The following is a 17,961-nucleotide window of genomic DNA, read 5'->3' as shown; positions in this document are numbered from 1 at the left end:
CACAATACAACATGTTACATAAAGTAGAAAACGGTGAACAAAACAACCCGTCTTCTCTGTCAATAACAGCTTGTAGAAGCTTAAATGTGATTTTATAAACATAATGCTTTCTTTTTCTTAGAAGAAGCTGCATTTGGTTTGCATTTGATATCACAGATCATAAAATGGCAACTTGTGAAACGTCTTGACTTTACTGCTGACAAATAGAGAAGCTGATTCCAAGAAGCAGGTCTTGTGGTGATTTACTGTAGACAGAATGGGAGAAAAAGATCTTTAACAACTGTTCACATTACAGATCTCTTTAATCTCACAAAACTGGCTGTTGTCACAAAACAACATAGCTGAGTCCTGAGGTCAAACGGAGACGGCGCTGCACTGGATTCCTGGAACAACTTAATTAAAGAATTTAAGCATAAAATCCTCTATTGGCATGTTTACAAGGACTTCAAGGCAAATATTTAAAGATTAGAAAAATAATATTCACTTTATAGGACTTTCTGAGCTCCTACACCAGACACTTTGGAGAGTTCCAATATGTTTTACATAAACATGGTATGGGCTAGAACTTCATCCTGCTTCTATTCAATTCTAAACTTCGTGACGCTGACAAAACCACATCAACACTCAAAATTATTGTTTGTTAAAAGAATTATATATTCATAGCAATGCTTCAGTGTCCCAGTGCTGCTGTCAACAACCACATGTCCAAGTAAACAGTATTTAAAGTTTGTGACCATGTTTCATGTGGTTCTCTGTCATTATATGAGTTTCGTGGTGTATTTTGCATTTGTGCATGACTGGCACATTAAACTGGGATTTCGAATTAAATCATTTTGAAAACCACAGCAGTGGCATCAATGCATTATTTCTCTATTAGTCATCCCACGTTACAGTGGTTATTGAGCACTTGTCTTTCTACATTTCTGCATAAAAATGACCTTGAAGATTAAAAGATTTTCATGAAATTCAGGGAAAAAAAAATCAAAATTACACCTACAGTGGGGCAAAAATGTATTTAGTCAGCCACCGATTGTGCAAGTTCCCCCACTTAAAATGATGACAGAGGTCAGTAATTTGCACCAGAGGTATACTTCAACTGTGAGAGACAGAATGTGAAAGAAAAATCCATGAATCCACATGGTAGGATTTGTAAAGAATTTATTCGTAAATCAGGGTGGAAAATAAGTATTTGGTCACCTCAAACAAGGAAAATCTCTGGCTCTCACAGACCTGTAACGTCTTCTGTAAGAAGCTTTTCTGTCCCCCACTCGTTACCTGTATGAATGGCACCTGTTTGAACTCATCATCTGTATAAAAGACACCTGTCCACAGCCTCAAACAGTCAGACTCCAAACTCCGCCATGGCCAAGACCAAAGAGCTTTCGAAGGACACCAGGAAAAGTATTGTAGACCTGCACCAGACTGGGAAGAGTGAATCTACAATAGGCAAGCAGCTTGGTGTGAAAAAATCAACTGTGGGAGCAATCATCAGAAAATGGAAGACATACAAGACCACTGATAATCTCCCTCGATCTGGGGCTCCACGCAAGATCTCATCCCGTGGGGTCAAAATGATCATGAGAACGGTGAGCAAAGATCCCAGAACCACACGGGGGGACCTGGTGAATGACCTGCAGAGAGCTGGGACCAAAGTAACAAAGGTCACCATCAGTAACACACTACAACGGCAGGGAATCAAATCCCGCAGTGCCAGACGTGTTCCGCTGCTGAAGCCAGTGCATGTCCAGGCCCGTCTGAAGTTTGCCAGAGAGCACATGGATGATACAGCAGAGGATTGGGAGAATGTCTTGTGGTCAGATGAAACCAAAGTAGAACTTTTTGGTATAAACTCAACTCGTCGTGTTTGGAGGAAGAAGAATACTGAGTTGCATCCCAAGAACACCATACCTACTGTGAAGCATGGGGGTGGAAACATCATGCTATGGGGCTGTTTTTCTGCCAAGGGGACAGGACGACTGATCCGTGTTAAGGACAGAATGAATGGGGCCATGTATCGTGAGATTTTGAGCCAAAACCTCCTTCCATCAGTGAGAACTTTGAAGATGAAACGAGGCTGGGTCTTCCAACATGACAATGATCCAAAACACACCGCCCGGGCAACAAAGGAGTGGCTCCGTAAGAAGCATTTGAAAGTCCTGGAGTGGCCTAGCCAGTCTCCAGACCTCAACCCCATAGAAAATCTGTGGCGGGAGTTGAAAGTCCGTGTTGCTCGGCGACAGCCCCAAAACATCACTGCTCTCGAGAAGATCTGCATGGAGGAATGGGCCAAAATACCAGCTACTGTGTGTGCAAACCTGGTAAAGACCTATAGTAAACGTTTGACCTCTGTTATTGCCAACAAAGGTTATGTTACAAAGTATTGAGTTGTATTTTTGTTATTGACCAAATACTTATTTTCCACCCTGATTTACGAATAAATTCTTTACAAATCCTACCATGTGGATTCATGGATTTTTTTTTCACATTCTGTCTCTCACAGTTGAAGTGTACCTCTGGTGCAAATTACTGACCTCTGTCATCATTTTAAGTGGGGGAACTTGCACAATCGGTGGCTGACTAAATACTTTTTTGCCCCACTGTACATGGGATGGGGCAAAAGTTTAAGAATTTCTTGATTTAGTGGATAATTTAAAGGTAAAATTAGGAGACACATGTTATCAATTCATTGAATGAAAATCGGGCGTGGATGGTGGGTTTTTGATGTTTTTAAGTGAACAACAACAACAACATGACTGGAACAGGGATCTATCAAAGGCTGATCTTTACAAAACACATTTGAGGGAGTGGATCGTAGTTGGTGTTGATGCTCATGCAGCTGTAAGAGGTTACAAAACCATCCCAGAACAATTCAGACTCCACAAGTCCAATCAGTCAGACAGATGGTGTTCAACTATGAAGGAGAGGTTGACAATCAAAGATCATTCCCACAGCAAACCATGTTACAGTCATCAAGGTCACAAAGGAACAGTCGCAGGCCTCTCTCTCTCTTTCTTGGCTAATGTTTGTGTTGATGACTCCACCATCAGGAGAACGGCGAACGGCAATCGTGTGCATGGAACGGCTTCAAGGACAGAGCGCTGCTCTCCAGAAGAACGTACACAGTTTGCTCAAGATCACATGGACGAATCTCAATACTGCTTTAACAATATTTTGTGAGCAGGTGAGACTGAAATAAATTTTTTTGGTGCATCTGATCTAGGATGATTCAACTTAATTTTGAACTTTAAAGAAAAGTCCACACACAAAATTCACTTCTTTTACCTGCCAAAGTAACCCTTTAAATTAGGGTTGCCAAAGATAAGGCTGGGGACCAGAATCGGCCTAGCAAAGCCGCTGGGCCACCAAACAACTTTGGAAAATGTCAAGGATGCCATAAAGTTTCAACTTTAAATTGTATTTTCATTTATTTTTCACCTTTTCCTACTATGCTTTTCTGGTGACTTGTGGTACTTTGGTTATGTTGGCAAATTTGTGACAAATTTTGACATTTACAGCAATTATCTAACAATTGTAATTCATTCTCACGATGCCTGCAGTCCTGAAACAAGGTTACTCCACACTTTGTTTCTCAGCTGGTTGTTGTTTTTCCTCAAACTCTTTTCCATACTCGAAGAGCGCGCCTTGCTTGAACATGTGACTGATGAAGAGATGCGATTAACCTCAAATAACTTTAACCTTGTTATTCACACTTCACTCCCCTCATATTTTCCCTCTGTATTCTTGGCACTGGGCGCAGTCCTTCACACCACATTCTTCTTCTAATAAGGACATTCGTCAAACACAGCTTCAAAGGACAGATGAGAGCAATCTAGGGAAAAACAACATTTAGATCTGGACATCCGTGAAAACCGTCTCCCTATGAAGGAAAAAATAATAATAATAATGTGAAATCCATGGCAAAAAGGAAAACGCAAAGTCTTTAAGAGTTTAATGTTTTATATTTGTTTCAATCATCATTCCAGCATTCAGGGAATGATAAACACAAAACGTATTCACATTTATCATCATTAATCAATTTGAAAATACTACAAATACAAAAGCTGCACAGATGTTTGAAACTGATACAGACTGTGTTCAGGAATCGGAGAACTTGCCATTCCTCCTGCTCCCTAGTATGTATATTTAAATAATACGAAAAAAAAAAGTAGAAATGTCCAGGTAACTCATTTTCATGGTGTGGATGCAGAACTGGTGTCTCCGACTCCCTCGCTGTCCCTCGTGCCAAACGCCGTTCATTCCATGGGTTGCTCTTGTCTTTCTTTGAACTCATTAACTCTTGCCTGGAACAAATTTAAAGAACGTCCACGTCAGAGGTGGATTTCAGGCAGCATGTGGGAGTGTCACATTTAATTAAAGTCAGCTGACTGTCCTTTCACTTAAAATTACTGTTTGCTAGAACGCCCAGGGTTTCTTTCTCTGTCCTGTTACGTGCATGGAAATTCAGGTTGGCTTCTTGTTGCTTTCCCCAGTTTAGAAATGAGAGCACCAGGTCAGCTTCTAGCAGGACTCCTGTGATGGGAAGAGACCCTGGGGTAGGAAGAAATTGTTGGCAGCTGCTAACGCTTGGTTTGAATATTCTGCTCTCTATATTTTGCACTGTGATAAAGGAACTCCCAGAGATCATTCATAAAAGTCTTTGAGGTCCCACCTCTTACGTGCAATCTGTGCTCTCTTTGTAAATACCACTGTGCATTTTTTAACGCCAAAACCAATTTGCGTGGGCGTTAGTAAATCTTTTATGTTGTGTGGAGGAACAAAGAACATATGAAAACAAATGGAAAGAAAAAAAACAACCACGTTTTCAGAACTTCAACTTGTCCAGTCTCATGGAAACCAGACAAGTTGGTGTTCAGCATGCATGAAGTTGACAGTGTTGCTGCATTTGTTTCAACAGGTAGCCAAAAAGGTCAAGCTGAAACTTCCACAGCTCAACAACCAATAACCAGCTTCCATCCATCAATTTTCACAACCTTTTGTCCAATGCAGGGTTGTGGAGGGAGTGGAGCCTATCCCAGCTATACCCTGAAACGTAGGGTAGACTCTGGCAGGTTAGCAGGCTATTGTAGAGCCAATACGAAGACATAAAGAACAATTTGCAGTGACATTCACACAAATTTAGAATCCCTAAGTGGCCTAATATGCATGTTTTTGGACTCTGGAGGAACCCATGCAAACTCCACGAAGAAAAGCCAGTTCACTATCAGCGGGGTCAGACCCAGGACCTCGCTGCTGTGAGGGGACAGCGCTAATCACTGCACCGCTGCCCTATCAGTCCAGTACTGTCCACTCTAATTACCTTTAATGGTTTAACCTCCCAAGACCCGAACTCTTCCACGGCATGCATTTTTGATTTCTCTTTGATATTTGGGCTGATTGGGGCCAGATGAATGTAAAAACAAAGAATTGCCAGATTTTTTTTTTTACCTGATTTTTGTTTCTAAAAAAATGAGATCCACATATGAGGATATTCGTTTAAAATTTCGATAGGACAGTAGCAGTATAATGTCCTCATAAGTGGATATCAGGCCCTTGTTGAGCAAAATTGAGTATTTTGGTCTAAATAACCCAAAATGTGATGTCCACATATGTGGACGCCAGGTCCTAGGAGGATAATTTAGGTCTCTGTGTTCTGACCAATCACTGGCAGGCACATTCAGCGACAGCTTCAGTGTATAGTAGCAGGAGCAGCTCCACCCAGATCGAGCCTCCTCTCTCATCAAAATGGAAAAAAAGAAATGATTCCATAACTGTGGAATTTACTGCTCATGACACGAGGCCTCAAGCACTTATTACTCAGTCATTTATGTGCTCGAATCACAAGTCGATAGAAGTTCAATTTTCAGAAATCATATGAGTATAGGCAGGTGCATGCTTGTTTATAATGAAATTAGACTAATAAAGCTAGCGAGGAGATTGCTCTCAAGGCACTGTGGCTGATTTAGTTAATCAGGAGATAACATGCAGACATGACCGTAGGCTGGGATTTCTGCAAGATTCCAGCTCTGTCATCAATTAAGGGAAATTTAGGATGCGTAAATGATGATTGACTGGATCATGTCGAATGACATCTCCATTCGTGTTTTACGAGATAATCGCTGTGGTCCAAAGGGACCGTGCATTTATACTTGAGCCGTCACAATAGGGAAAACAAGTTATCTGCCCTCCACTGATGATGGCTTTTCCCCCCATTCCCCACGCACACGCTTAAATTAGAGCTGATTAAACCAATTCTGACCAGCTGTGCTGAAACCACAAACTCAGACTTTCCTGTCTCAGAGTAAAGAGTTCAAGGTGATTCTCAGAGTTTATCAAACCTGTTTTCTGGAACGCACCCCGGGTCATTTTTCTATGTAAGACACATGTTGTGTACAGAACAGTCACACATGCTTACCTGAAATGTGTTGAGAACATGTTGACAAACATCGCTGAGCTCGTTCAGGCCTCTCCGCAGCGGCTCTGCGGCTGGAATTCCCCCTGAAGCAGATAGCAGATACTTCTGACGAAAACCACCACCGACAGCACAAACAGAGCAAAAACAACCGCAGAAGATGTAGGCACTCTGTTAGCCACTCGTCTCTGGGTTTCATTTAGCGCTGTGAGTCATCGTGCGCCCATGATGAGCACAAAAGCGGACGCTCTACACAAATTTATTATTGACAAGGGTCACCAGCGCTGTTAAGAGATGAGAAGCACGCATCAACCACATTTGCAACGTGGGATCGTTTTGTCTTGCTCAATTTGATATTTCAAGTGTCGAAACAAACGCCACACCTGCAAGCGATGCATCGTGAGCGCTACAGAGAAACTCTGCCAACGAACTGACTGCACCCTCACCGACGATGGCTTGTAGGCACGCTACGCGCTCTGGTCGGCATCTCGATGGGGAAAGATTCATTCTGCTGCAGAAATAACGAGCCCAAACACGCCTCGAAGCTTTGCGAGAACTACTCGAGGGCCAAAGAAAACCAAGGAATCCTGGACATTTCCCCCACAGTCACATGACCTGATCCTTGTAGGATATTTACCATATGGGGGACTGACTGTGCTGTTCCTTATTTCCTGTTATATATACTTTTACAGTGGTGGATACTCCTGTTGTAAATAATGAGGTCCATGTATGTACCAGCAATCGCTGTAAGCCAAAAGTTGTTTTGTGCTCCTGAGTCTTTGACAGGTTTTCTCAGGTGCACAGCTCTTGTTATGAGCTTAAAAAACTCTCCTCGTTTAATTCTTTTGTTTGCAATGGCCGGCCAATCAGAAGAAAGCTAAAGGTAGGTGTGCCTTAAAGGAAGAAGAGCTAAAAAAATAAAATAAAAGCTTGTTTCAGAGTTGCACACAGTTGAGAAAATAATCATTTGATGACCTGCTAGGATTATTACGTTTGTTCACTTCCAAAGAAATAAACAGTCTCTAATTTTATCGTAGTTTTATCTTAATGAAGATACTGAAGACACACATTACAGCCATGTTATAAATGGATTTGTGTAATAAGTCTTTGATCTGAGCTGTTCTGAGTGTTTCGCCCACATCTATGATTAAAAAAAGACCTTAAATAGAAACGTAGGAGATAGGAGCACCTGTGTGAAGAAAATAGCAGTTTTTCAACAAACAGATTGATAACACAACAGCGATCCTATTTTATATGGCAGCGATACCTGCAACAAGCAGGACTGAGTCTAAAGTCTACACCATATTTATTTCAGGGCTTTAGTAACATTATTTTGTAGAATTAGATTAATCTAAAAGTATATTATACTTGCCTTCAGCAACCTGCCCGATTTAAACATCATATCAGACCAAGTTAACAGTTCATCTGCATATTTTAATGTAAGTTCTGTGGCTTTAATGTAGATGTTTGATGTTTAAAACATGGATGGGAGCAGCTACAAAGTTCCCTTTTCTTCACGGAAACAAACGTTTCTGTTTCATACGTTAAAAAGAGCCAACTTTCACTTCGCCTGAGCTCAGCATTTAGGTAACAGCTCTGCCTCTTCGTTCTTCACCGTGCTCTTCTGTGGCGCCACAATAAACAGGGACAACTTTGTGCAACAGTTTTTATTGATATGTGCGCTCTTATCACTGGTCATCTGTTTTTAGTCGGTGAAACGCTCGTGTTTACACTGTGACATGTGATCGTTACAGAATTGCACATTAAACGAAGCATTGAAGTAAACAAAACAGGGTTGTTGTTTTTTTTAGAATCTAGTTACTCGATGAATCGTTGAAGCCCTAAAACGCTGTCACAGAGACTGCTGACATGCTCGCGTGTCCTCATTCCAGTCACACGTACTCACTTGTTCACCAGCACACTTAAACATGCAGACACACACACAAACTAAATCTAGCTCATCCAGGTGATACAACACTGTCAGAACTCTTCCTGCTAATCTACGAGAGCCAGTGTGTAATTTTTGACAGATATAGTACGCACTTAAACTACTAAAAGCAATGAGCAGTTCGTGGCTCAAGAGTTGGGAGTTCGCCTTGTAATCGAAAGGTTGCCGGTTTGAGCCCCAGCTCGGACAGTCTCGGTCGTTGTGTCCTTGGGCAAGACACTTCACCCGTTGCCTACTGGTGGTGGTCAGAGGGCCCGGTGGCGCCAGTGTCCGGCAGCCTCGCCTCTGTCAGTGCGCCCCAGGGTGGCTGTGGCTACAATGTAGCTGCCATCACCAGTGTGTGAATGTGTGTGTGAATGGGTGGATGACTGGATGTGTAAAGCGCTTTGGGGTCCTTAGGGACTAGTAAAGCGCTATACAAATACAGACCATTTACCATTAAAACACCTGTGTTTTAAAGAGAGACAAATCACATGCTTCCTTTTGATGACACTGTCATAAAATAAAATGTTCATCATATTATTATCTATGAGCTGGAAAGCGAGGAAAGTCCCTTCCAGTTAGAGTCTTACTACAGATAACAGCCGTCAAGCTTCACTCATACCCTTTGTACGTCAAATAAGCCACATGTGTAGGATGTGACTTCAAAGATACAAAAGAAAACATTTAAAAATGTTTATTTATTTTTATCTGATTCCTTTGATTAATAAATGGATTAATCAAAGGAATACTCGGCTACTAAAATAATGGTTAGCTGCAGTCCTAATTTGACTCGGTACAACCCAGCCATAATTCTGGCTGCAATCAATTACAGACGTCTTGATCTTAATACGTGTATAAAACACATATATTTTCAATTTTTTCCATTGCAACCTCCTCAAGAACAAGCTTGGTGAGAAGGTGCAGTTATTCACAAATGGAGAATATAAAATGACCATCAATCGCCCTCAGTTTGAATCTCCGTGCAAGATCTTACCTCATGGGTGAGGGAAAAAAAGACGGTGGATAAGCCCCAAACTAAAGCTTCTCAATGACCTTATGGCAGCTGGGATCACAAACCCCAAGTACACCACTGGTAACACACTATGTAGTCACAGATTGAAATCTTGCAGCACCCACAAGCTCTCCCTGCTCAAGAAGGCCTGTCTTAAGTTTGCCAGTGAACATTTAAATGATTCAGAGAAGGTTTGGGAGAAACGCCTGCGTTCAGATGAAACAAACATCTAACTCTCTGGCTTCACCAACTCTACCTGATGTGTTTTAAAAGAAGAGAATTGCTGAGTTTGACCCAAAGAACACCATCCGCACAGTCAAGCATGGAGGTGGAAAAACTATGATTTGGGGCTGTTTTTCTGGTAAAGGTACAGGACGACTTCACTGCAATGAGTGGCCAGAGGGCGAAGCTATGTACCATAAAATTCTGGCCTAGAACCTCCCTCCCTCAGCCAGAACACCAGCAAATCAACCCACAACTTTCATCTTTTCTGGATGTTTGGTTGATATTCTGTCTCTTTCCATTTAAATAAAGCTGCCATAAAATTAGAGACAGTTTATTTGTTTGTTAAAAAGTTTGTATATTCAGCTGGAGACCTAATAATTACTCCCCCCTGTATACGTGTGCCAAAATCTGGAATAGAAATAGTAAAAGTGGGAACTAATACATGGACAGCTTTACACAAAATCACATTAAAACATGAATAGAACACCTGATTGAAAAAGTCAAAGGAAAAACTGAACTGAGGCCTGGTTAAAAGAATATTTCCCTTTTTCTTATGCTAAACTAAATATACAGCGACACAAAACCGGGATATAGGAAATGAATGTTCGTCATGAGCAACTGTGCAAGTGCACAAAAAAAGGAAACAATTCAGGGTTGTGTCATTGATCGTTAACTGAATATGCTTTTGTTGGCTGCTGTTGAAACCAAGCTGTCAATTTTTTATGTCGCTGCGCTTGACTATCTTGTTTTGATAATCTAAGCGATTAACCAAAAAAAAGATGTGGCATTAAAAAACAAACGAAAAGAATGCTGCGGCCCTCCTGGCCCCCTCAACTGACACAGATGACCTCAATCCAGCGTTGTGATTGCGGTCTTGGTGGAGAAATTTAACAACCAAAATAAATACAGATCATTTCAAAGGGCGATCTGATGCCCGAAAGCGCAGTGAAAAAGAGGGGGAATATTTTTTTATTTCTCCTTGTGCCTTGAAGGTAATCGGGTCTAGCTGTATTGAAGCCGTGAAGGAAAAAAAAGAAACCTCCAGGCAACCAGAAACTTGGTTCAACAACAAAAACAAGCTGTTTTCTCAGTCTCGCCGAGTCCTTTCATGTGACAGGGCTGCTCTTATCCTTTGTGAAAGCGGATGACAGATTTTTTTTTTTTTGGCAACGGTGCAAGTGATTATTGCTCTCAAAATTAGGGTGCGTGTGTTATTATTTGCAGTATATCGTGATCAGCCTTTTTACCTTGCAACGCTGCCTGAAAACCTTTATTACCAATAAACACAGCCATACGGAGCCGTGTGTATTAACAGAGACGTCTCTCACCTCGTGTCTGAATGCGAAAGTTGATCTTGCTCTCTGACGGATGGGTGATGGTGTAGCCGCAAAACTCCACATCCGCGCTGGCAAAAGAGAAAAGTGGGAAAATGAAGCTGAGGTTTGCGAGCATTCTCAGAGTTCTGCTTAAAAAAAAAAAAAAGACTGGTAATGACTATATTTTTTTAGATTAGCAGACCCTCTCCTGGCAGGATGACAAGAGAGCCCCAAAAACAGGGAAGAGGAGAAATCACATGCTTCCTTTTGATAACACTGTCATAAAATAAAATGATTATCTTATTATTGTCTATGAGCTGGAAAGCAAGGAAAGTCCCTTCTAGCTGGAGTCTTACTACAGATAACAGCCGTCAAGCTTCAGTTTGAATGTCAAATAAGCCACATGTGTGGGAAGCGATTTGAAATATAAAAAGAAAAAAAGAAAACACGACGGTGACCATGCTGAGTTCAAAGGGGGAAAAAACCAACACAAAAACGCTCACTTCTTCATGATCATGTATCTGAGGGAGTTCCCTAACGTATGGTCCTCGTCGTGCAGCACAAAAGTCACACAGCCCTCATCTGCCCCGTCGGCCTGGACCTAGAACGCAAAAAAAGTCCATTCTTAAAACATCGCACAGCCAACATGGAAGAGAAACATTACACCAGCTTCCTCCTCTGAGATTAGTGAGTGGGCGAGCCGCTCACGCTCATTATGCACTTCCAAAATATTCAAAACATACAGAGTTACAGATGCAAATAGAAGCAGACACTGATTGCATGCACAGTTGGGTCCAAGAGTATTTGAGAAAGGACATGATTTTATTTGATTTTTTTGCCTCTGTACGCCAGCACAGTGGATGTGAAATCTAAGAGAAAAAGAAAAATCAAGATGTGACTTGGAGCTTTAATTCAAGTGTTTTAACAACAAAAGTGGACCTACTGTGCACATTTCCAGCTCCATATTTTGCTCATTGGACTCTTTGTTTGGGTCACAGTAAATGTTCTTATTTTTAAACTCAGGCCTCATAAACTTTATCAAACATCTAAAACACACAATGTTACCCCATTCCTCCTTCTTTTAGGCCAGCCTTCATCTGATTGGCCACCATTCACAAAGTGAAGATCTGCACTGGAGCAGCTAGAGCGTATTTAAAGTGCCTGACTTGACCATGTTAGGGATATCCACTCTCAACAGGAGAAACAATAGTTTGCTGTTTAGAGTAAGCCGGAACTTTTTAGCTCTTAAGAGTCTTTTTTTTTAATAACTTCATTATTTTCAAGTTTTTGCTTTCTTTATGGAAAACCATCAAAGAATTGCAGCCATTTTTACACGACAACCCACATTTTTACAGCTGCGAAGGCATGCAGGCCTTCACTGCGGCCGTCTTTAGCTGCCGTTTGTTTGTGACTCTCTCTGCTTTCAGTTTTGTCTTCATCAGTAACTGAAAACCATGCTCTGCTGGGCTGAGCTCTGATTTGACCATTCAGGAATATTTCATGTCTTTGCTTTAGGAAACTCTTGGATTCCTTTCCATCTGCGGATAAGACGGTGCACTGAAAGCACCGTCTTATCAGTTCTAAAGCACTTTGGCTGAATCTGAGCAGAGAGTACTCCCTGTACGCTTCACAGTACATCCTGCTCCTTCTATCAGCACTCACATCATCAATAAAAACCAATGATCCAGTTATACCGGCATCCACACATGCCCATGCAACAACACTGTCTTCACCAAAGATGATGAGGTACTTCGCCTCTTATCATATTATCCCCTTCCAAGGTAGTTAAAGCAATACTTTTAACCCCCACTTGAATTAAACCTGAAGCTTCATATTTCATTCTTAATTGGCATCTTTATTTCACATCATCTGAGGTAGGAAAATTAAGAAAAATACATCACTTTCCAAATACTTATGGCGTTTATCTTCATAGGACATGAACACTGTTTAACTACTGCCCCCTAGTGGAGATACTGTTAGGTACCCGTGGACTGAGACAAATCCGCATCTAAATTAAACAAGTAGGTACCCTCATGTTCCAAATTACTGTTTGTCTCCGGTGCTGGTAATGCTTCAAAAAGACAGATTTTAGCGTATACTTAAGTTAGATTAACGCCGTGTAAGTTTATTTACTGCTAGTCACTAGCTACCCACGTGAGGAGCACACAGGCGGTCAAATCGCTGTCATTTGCTTCTTTAGTTAATCGATCCGACCTGGAGAAAATAAAGACGAACCCATCCAACCGCGCACACCATCAAACCACACACGATTTTCGCTTTTTACCATTTCTAGTACTGCTTTCTTTTCTCCTTCCCCGGCCATGCTTCACTTTCCCACTGCATCCGTCAACAGAGTAAGGTTTAGTTCTGTGATCTTTAGCCCTGAATCTAGTTTGACAGGCAAAGGAAAGTTCAATACGACTGGAATTTACCTCAATGTTTTGGTAACATATGTATGATTGTAGCCATAAATGATCAAATTATCAGATAATTTTCATTTAAAGTGACGCAGCTCTGTGGTTGGTAGAATATTTGTCAAACACGTCGTTTGGCTACTCTGCAGCGTGATTATGGCTTAAATTTTATATTATTGTTGTGCCTGGATGCTTAATAACATAACATGTTTACTTAAACAAATAGTTATTTTTAATACTTACCTAATAAATATTTATTTTAATAAAAGCTAACCTGTTCAGCAATTAACAATGGTAAGTTTTGTCACATCTCTAGCTGCAGGGGAAAGCGTTATCCTAGCGTTCAAGTCGCCTGGAAGACTGTAACAGGGGCAAAATTCGCGGCCCTTCTATAACAAGTTGTTTATACGAAGACGTGACGACGGAACTACGTAATATGTAACTGGGGGTAAAAAAAAAAAAAAGTAGTTCCAAAAGGGAAACAACGACGTTAAGCACATAGAGCCTGAAATGCGGTAGGAACTACACTCCCCAGCACGCGCTTGAATGTGTTTCCTGTGTGGACGATTTGCGAAGCAGGCAGAAGTCACTCGAAAAGGATTAGCAAACTAGCAACTGAAACGTCTTTAAATGTGGGAATTTTGCGCTAAATGAGCCACTTTAATCGTCGTTGAGACATCCAGGTACTGAATATGATGTTATGTGACTATTACGTACGTTAGCTCAGTAGCTAAAAACAACCGACATGGCGTCAAGTGGCTAACTACCTTTCTGACGCTAATATAGGTTTAATGGTCAACAACAGTGTTAGCTAGCTTGTTGTTTCGCAAATTTTGGTTCATCTAGTTTTAGCTGACATTTTACTCTAGCATGACAACCTGTTCATGATTGGGAATTGTCCTACGGCGTTCTAATCGCAGTATTTGCATTTCTTAGTTACACCTGTTCACATGTCATTTTATTTCCTTCTTCCTGTTATCTGTAACTATTTTTGGCTGTTTCACAAGAATTATTCTTCCCTAATCATTATCGTTTGGGTGTTTCCCCCCCCAGCTCAGCAGTAACAACTCGCCTTCCTTGTCCTTCTACCTCCAGGGTGGTAATAAAGGTGAAAACCCAGCTGTTGCCATGGCAATCCTGTTTGCTGTGGTGGCTCGAGGAACCACTATTCTTGCCAAGCATGCATGGTGTGGGGGTAACTTCCTGGAAGTTACTGAGCAGATTTTAGCTAAAATTCCCTCAGAGAACAACAAACTGACATACAGCCATGGCAGGTAAGGGCGTGTGCGGCCTGTGTCATCCCCAGTTGGCAGTTTACATCCTGTTAGTGACAATGCCTACGGCGGTGTCATGTGATAAAATACCACAGAGTTCATTCCTTGTAAAAACTGTAGGAAAAACAGCCCTACTGTATAAAACACCTCTCATCTAATGATTAACCCTTCTGCTTTATTTTTAGCTATCTGTTTCATTACATCTGCCATGACAGAATCATATACCTGTGCATCACGGACGACGTAAGTATATATTTGACAGTCATATAATTTTGTCGGGGTTTGGATTTGCAGTAGACCATTTGTAGATGTTATGAATGTATTTTAAGAACCTGAATTAGTATAAAAATAAATATAAACCACCCAGCCACTGTAGGAAATGGACACATGTCCTGTGTTATTGTAGAAAACCTAGCATTACTGCTGTTGCTAAAGATGAGATAGGGTTTTGAGGCAGCCACAATTTATTGTATGCAACTTCTTATAAATCTATTTGACTCTCATCTTCTAAAGGACTTTGAGAGGTCACGTGCATTCACCTTCCTCAGTGAAGTGAAGAAGCGTTTCCAGACAACATATGGCTCACGAGCACAAACAGCCCTACCTTATGCCATGAACAGCGAGTTCTCCTCTACACTGGCAGCTCAAATGGTGTGTATGATGAAAGCCTGAATGTACCAAGCAACGTTTCCTGTTACTGCACTGTGATGTCCTAATATTTCTGTGGTTTAAAAGAAGAAAAAAAAAAAAAAAGAAACGGAAGAAGACGTGAAGAAGTGTGACGTGTTCCTTTTCTTTGCAGAAACACCACTCAGATCCACGTGGACCCGATCGTGTCACTGAGACTCAGATGCAAGTGGACGACCTGAAGGGCATCATGGTCCGCAACATAGGTGAGCATCTCTTTAATTTCCTCATTTTGTATTTATTCATAAATAAATAAACAAACAAGGCTCTGAGATGGAAAAACATTGACTAAAACTCTAATAAACCAAGTTAGATAAAACCTGTAATGTTTGATTGGTGTGTGGTGTGACTTTAAATGAGTGAAGTGTTATATCATGAGCGACCACCTCACTTACGATGCATGATGTGCTGTGTTTAGTGAATTACTCATATGTATTGTATTATGTGTATTCACACTAAATTCACTGTTTGCATTCATGTTTTTACAGACTTGGTAGCTCAGAGAGGAGAAAAGCTGGAGCTGCTGATTGACAAGACAGAAAACCTGGTTGATGCAGTGAGTTTAACTACAACTGATTAGGCTCTGTTGCTTCTACTTATTTTCTGATGCATAACATTTGTCATTAAGTATATACTGCAACTGCAGTCTATTAAACAACAGATATTGTTACTGATTACATTTTTTTTCCTCCTCCTCCTTCAGTCAGTCACATTTAAGACCACGAGCCGTAACCTTACACGAGCCATGTGCATGAAGAACCTCAAGCTGACTCTAGTCATTGTGCTGGTTGCCCTTGTGAGTACAGACATCGAGATGATGAAAACAAGTAGTGCATTGAGCTTGGCTTCTCTGTGCCTTATTTAGTGCAGCAGTTGTGAAGGAAGTGAACTCTGTCTGTGCTCTTTTTCAGGTGGTGATTTACATTATTGTCTCTGCTGCTTGTGGAGGTCTCAACTGGCCCACGTGTGTCAAACAATGAGAAGAGAGCGGGGACAGAAGAGAGGGAGATGAAGGAAAAGGGACAAAGGGGAGAAGTGCCTGTTTAACTCTGCTTGCCAGTGGACACAGTAGAAAATACCACGTTCCTTGCTTTTTACTCCTTTGGCTTCAGAAGAGCTGGAAAACTATTTGCTCCTCCTCCTCCCACCTCCTTTCTCACCCTGACTTTGACAGTGCACATTTATATGCCTTCTGGACCTGGAGTCCCACCTCATACCCACACTAATGGACAGCAGCCACGTGGCCTAAAACTGATGTGGAACAATGGTCTTGTCTTATGTTAGTCTGGTGCATTCATCTTGTCTCATGCACTCAGTTGGCTGATGTATCAGTTACTATACTGTCCTGCACCTGCCTGTGTAATTAATCCATATAGATTTAACTACAAAGGTAGCAATGTTTGATTTGTGAGTGTCCTGTTTAATCTTGGATGCCAACAGAGTATGTGGGTAACATGTTTTAAATGTATCACGAGGGTGTAGTGTATGGGCCTCTGTTGAAGAACTTTAAACACATTGTTGACTAAACTGATGCAGTATACAGACTTTCTGATAAGTTTTATCACTTAGCACAGTTGTATCTTCTAAGGTTAATGTTGTGAAATACCCTGTATGATCATAAAAATAAATATTGTACATTTGATTGAGGAAGAATGGTTGTTTTAAAGCAAGTGTGATTTCTGCCTGTGGAGTTGAGGCTTCCCTTCACCTTTTACCTCCCTCTTTGAGGTTCAGTGTGCCCAAGTTTTCTTTCTGTTAACAAAATGCACTTTTTTTATATTATGTTGTACATAGATTTGCTTCCTGACATCATATGGCTGATGATCATTATGTAATAATTGTACATCCTCATTTAAAATAAATACATTCTGATGGAACTGAGTGATTTGCCTCTAAACCAGGAAAGGACAAAAGGGTGTTGTGACATGTATTCATTTTAAAAAGGCTAACTGAATGTGTCGGTGTGTATTGATCCTAGGTAAATAGCACATGCACGGAATACGTTTATTTTTATTTTACAACTAATTATGTGAGAAATATGACCAACTCACCGTCGGTGTCTCCCAGAGGTCAAAGTTCATGTAAACAACTCTTCTTCAATCACTCCTCCCTGTTGATAGTTGAACTCTGGCACGGTGAAACACGTGACACCGTGAAGTTTTCCACGACGAAAATACAGTGAAAAGGGGAGAAACGAGCACGTGGAACCGACTGCCCACCGAATCCTCGAGCGCTCGCTCCCGTCGCTGCTGCTCGCCCCTGTGACAGGTAGCTAGCAAGTTTTGACATTTCTGTGAAAGTACTTTTTATGAACTCACTTGCCTACAGTATGATTTAAAAGGTGGAGAGAATGTAAAAAAGTTTTTGTTTTTCTTCTTTGTAAATATGTAATTAGAAAATTAAAGGTATCGAAAATTACACCTGTTTTCAATAGAAAATAATGTTAACTCTAAACGCCTCGGCTTGTTTGTCAACCGTTCTTTGTTTGGTCATTTTGGCCAGCCGTTGAAGTTAATCCTTGTATATACTGAACCATTTTGTAACTACAGTCAGAGGAGAACTGCTAACAGACCGTAGACCCCACAGCGACTTCAATGAGCTTTTTCTTTGCTATTTGTAGCAACATCCTATGTTTACTCCTGAAGAAATTGTAGACCTGAGTGACTGCTGGAGGAGGCCTCACACACGAATGGA

At 41.1% G+C, this 17,961-nt stretch overlaps 3 protein-coding genes across 7 annotated transcripts in view; 2 read left to right on the top strand and 1 right to left on the bottom strand.

The window, feature by feature from the left end:
* Window positions 1-3,939: 3,939 nt before the first annotated feature.
* On the bottom strand, window positions 3,940-17,481 carry polr1d (RNA polymerase I and III subunit D). Of its 2 annotated transcripts, none has more exons than XM_076891122.1 (5): window positions 17,319-17,481; window positions 11,396-11,493; window positions 10,905-10,981; window positions 6,413-6,495; window positions 3,940-4,301 (listed from the first exon to the last, which is right to left on the bottom strand). In XM_076891122.1, the coding sequence occupies exons 1-5, from the start codon at window positions 17,346-17,348 to the stop codon at window positions 4,254-4,256; spliced, it is 336 nt and encodes a 111-aa protein (XP_076747237.1). In that variant the 5' UTR covers window positions 17,349-17,481; the 3' UTR covers window positions 3,940-4,253. The 2 variants fall into 2 exon arrangements, with proteins under 2 accessions (XP_076747237.1, XP_004563286.1); XM_004563229.5 differs by lacking the exon at window positions 17,319-17,481 and adding an exon at window positions 13,177-13,280.
* On the top strand, window positions 13,710-17,144 carry sybl1 (synaptobrevin-like 1). 3 transcript variants are annotated; one of them, XM_004563233.5, is made up of 8 exons: window positions 13,710-13,821; window positions 14,402-14,580; window positions 14,766-14,823; window positions 15,094-15,231; window positions 15,383-15,473; window positions 15,756-15,823; window positions 15,971-16,063; window positions 16,179-17,144. In XM_004563233.5, exons 2-8 carry the CDS (start codon window positions 14,435-14,437, stop codon window positions 16,245-16,247), a joined length of 663 nt encoding a protein of 220 aa, XP_004563290.1. In that variant the 5' UTR covers window positions 13,710-13,821; window positions 14,402-14,434; the 3' UTR covers window positions 16,248-17,144. The 3 variants fall into 3 exon arrangements, with proteins under 3 accessions (XP_004563290.1, XP_004563289.1, XP_004563288.1); XM_004563232.5 differs by lacking the exon at window positions 13,710-13,821 and adding an exon at window positions 13,828-13,989; XM_004563231.5 differs by lacking the exon at window positions 13,710-13,821 and adding an exon at window positions 13,828-13,989 and having other exon boundaries at window positions 14,360-14,580.
* Window positions 17,401-17,961, top strand: part of mtus1a (microtubule associated tumor suppressor 1a) — a 26,636-nt gene continuing 26,075 nt past the window's right edge. The window contains exon 1 of one of the 2 annotated variants that reach the window (XM_012922433.5): window positions 17,401-17,535. The gene's annotated coding sequence lies outside the window, so the exon portion shown is untranslated. The remainder of the gene's footprint in view (window positions 17,536-17,961) is intronic. The other variant, XM_076891087.1, reaches the window with a different exon arrangement.

This window comes from Maylandia zebra, linkage group LG2 (genome assembly GCF_041146795.1).
Source record: "Maylandia zebra isolate NMK-2024a linkage group LG2, Mzebra_GT3a, whole genome shotgun sequence".
In the NCBI taxonomy this organism is placed as follows: domain Eukaryota; kingdom Metazoa; phylum Chordata; class Actinopteri; order Cichliformes; family Cichlidae; genus Maylandia; species Maylandia zebra.
The sequence above is the reverse complement of the archived record's forward strand: the minus strand, read 5'-3'. Positions and strand labels throughout refer to the sequence as shown.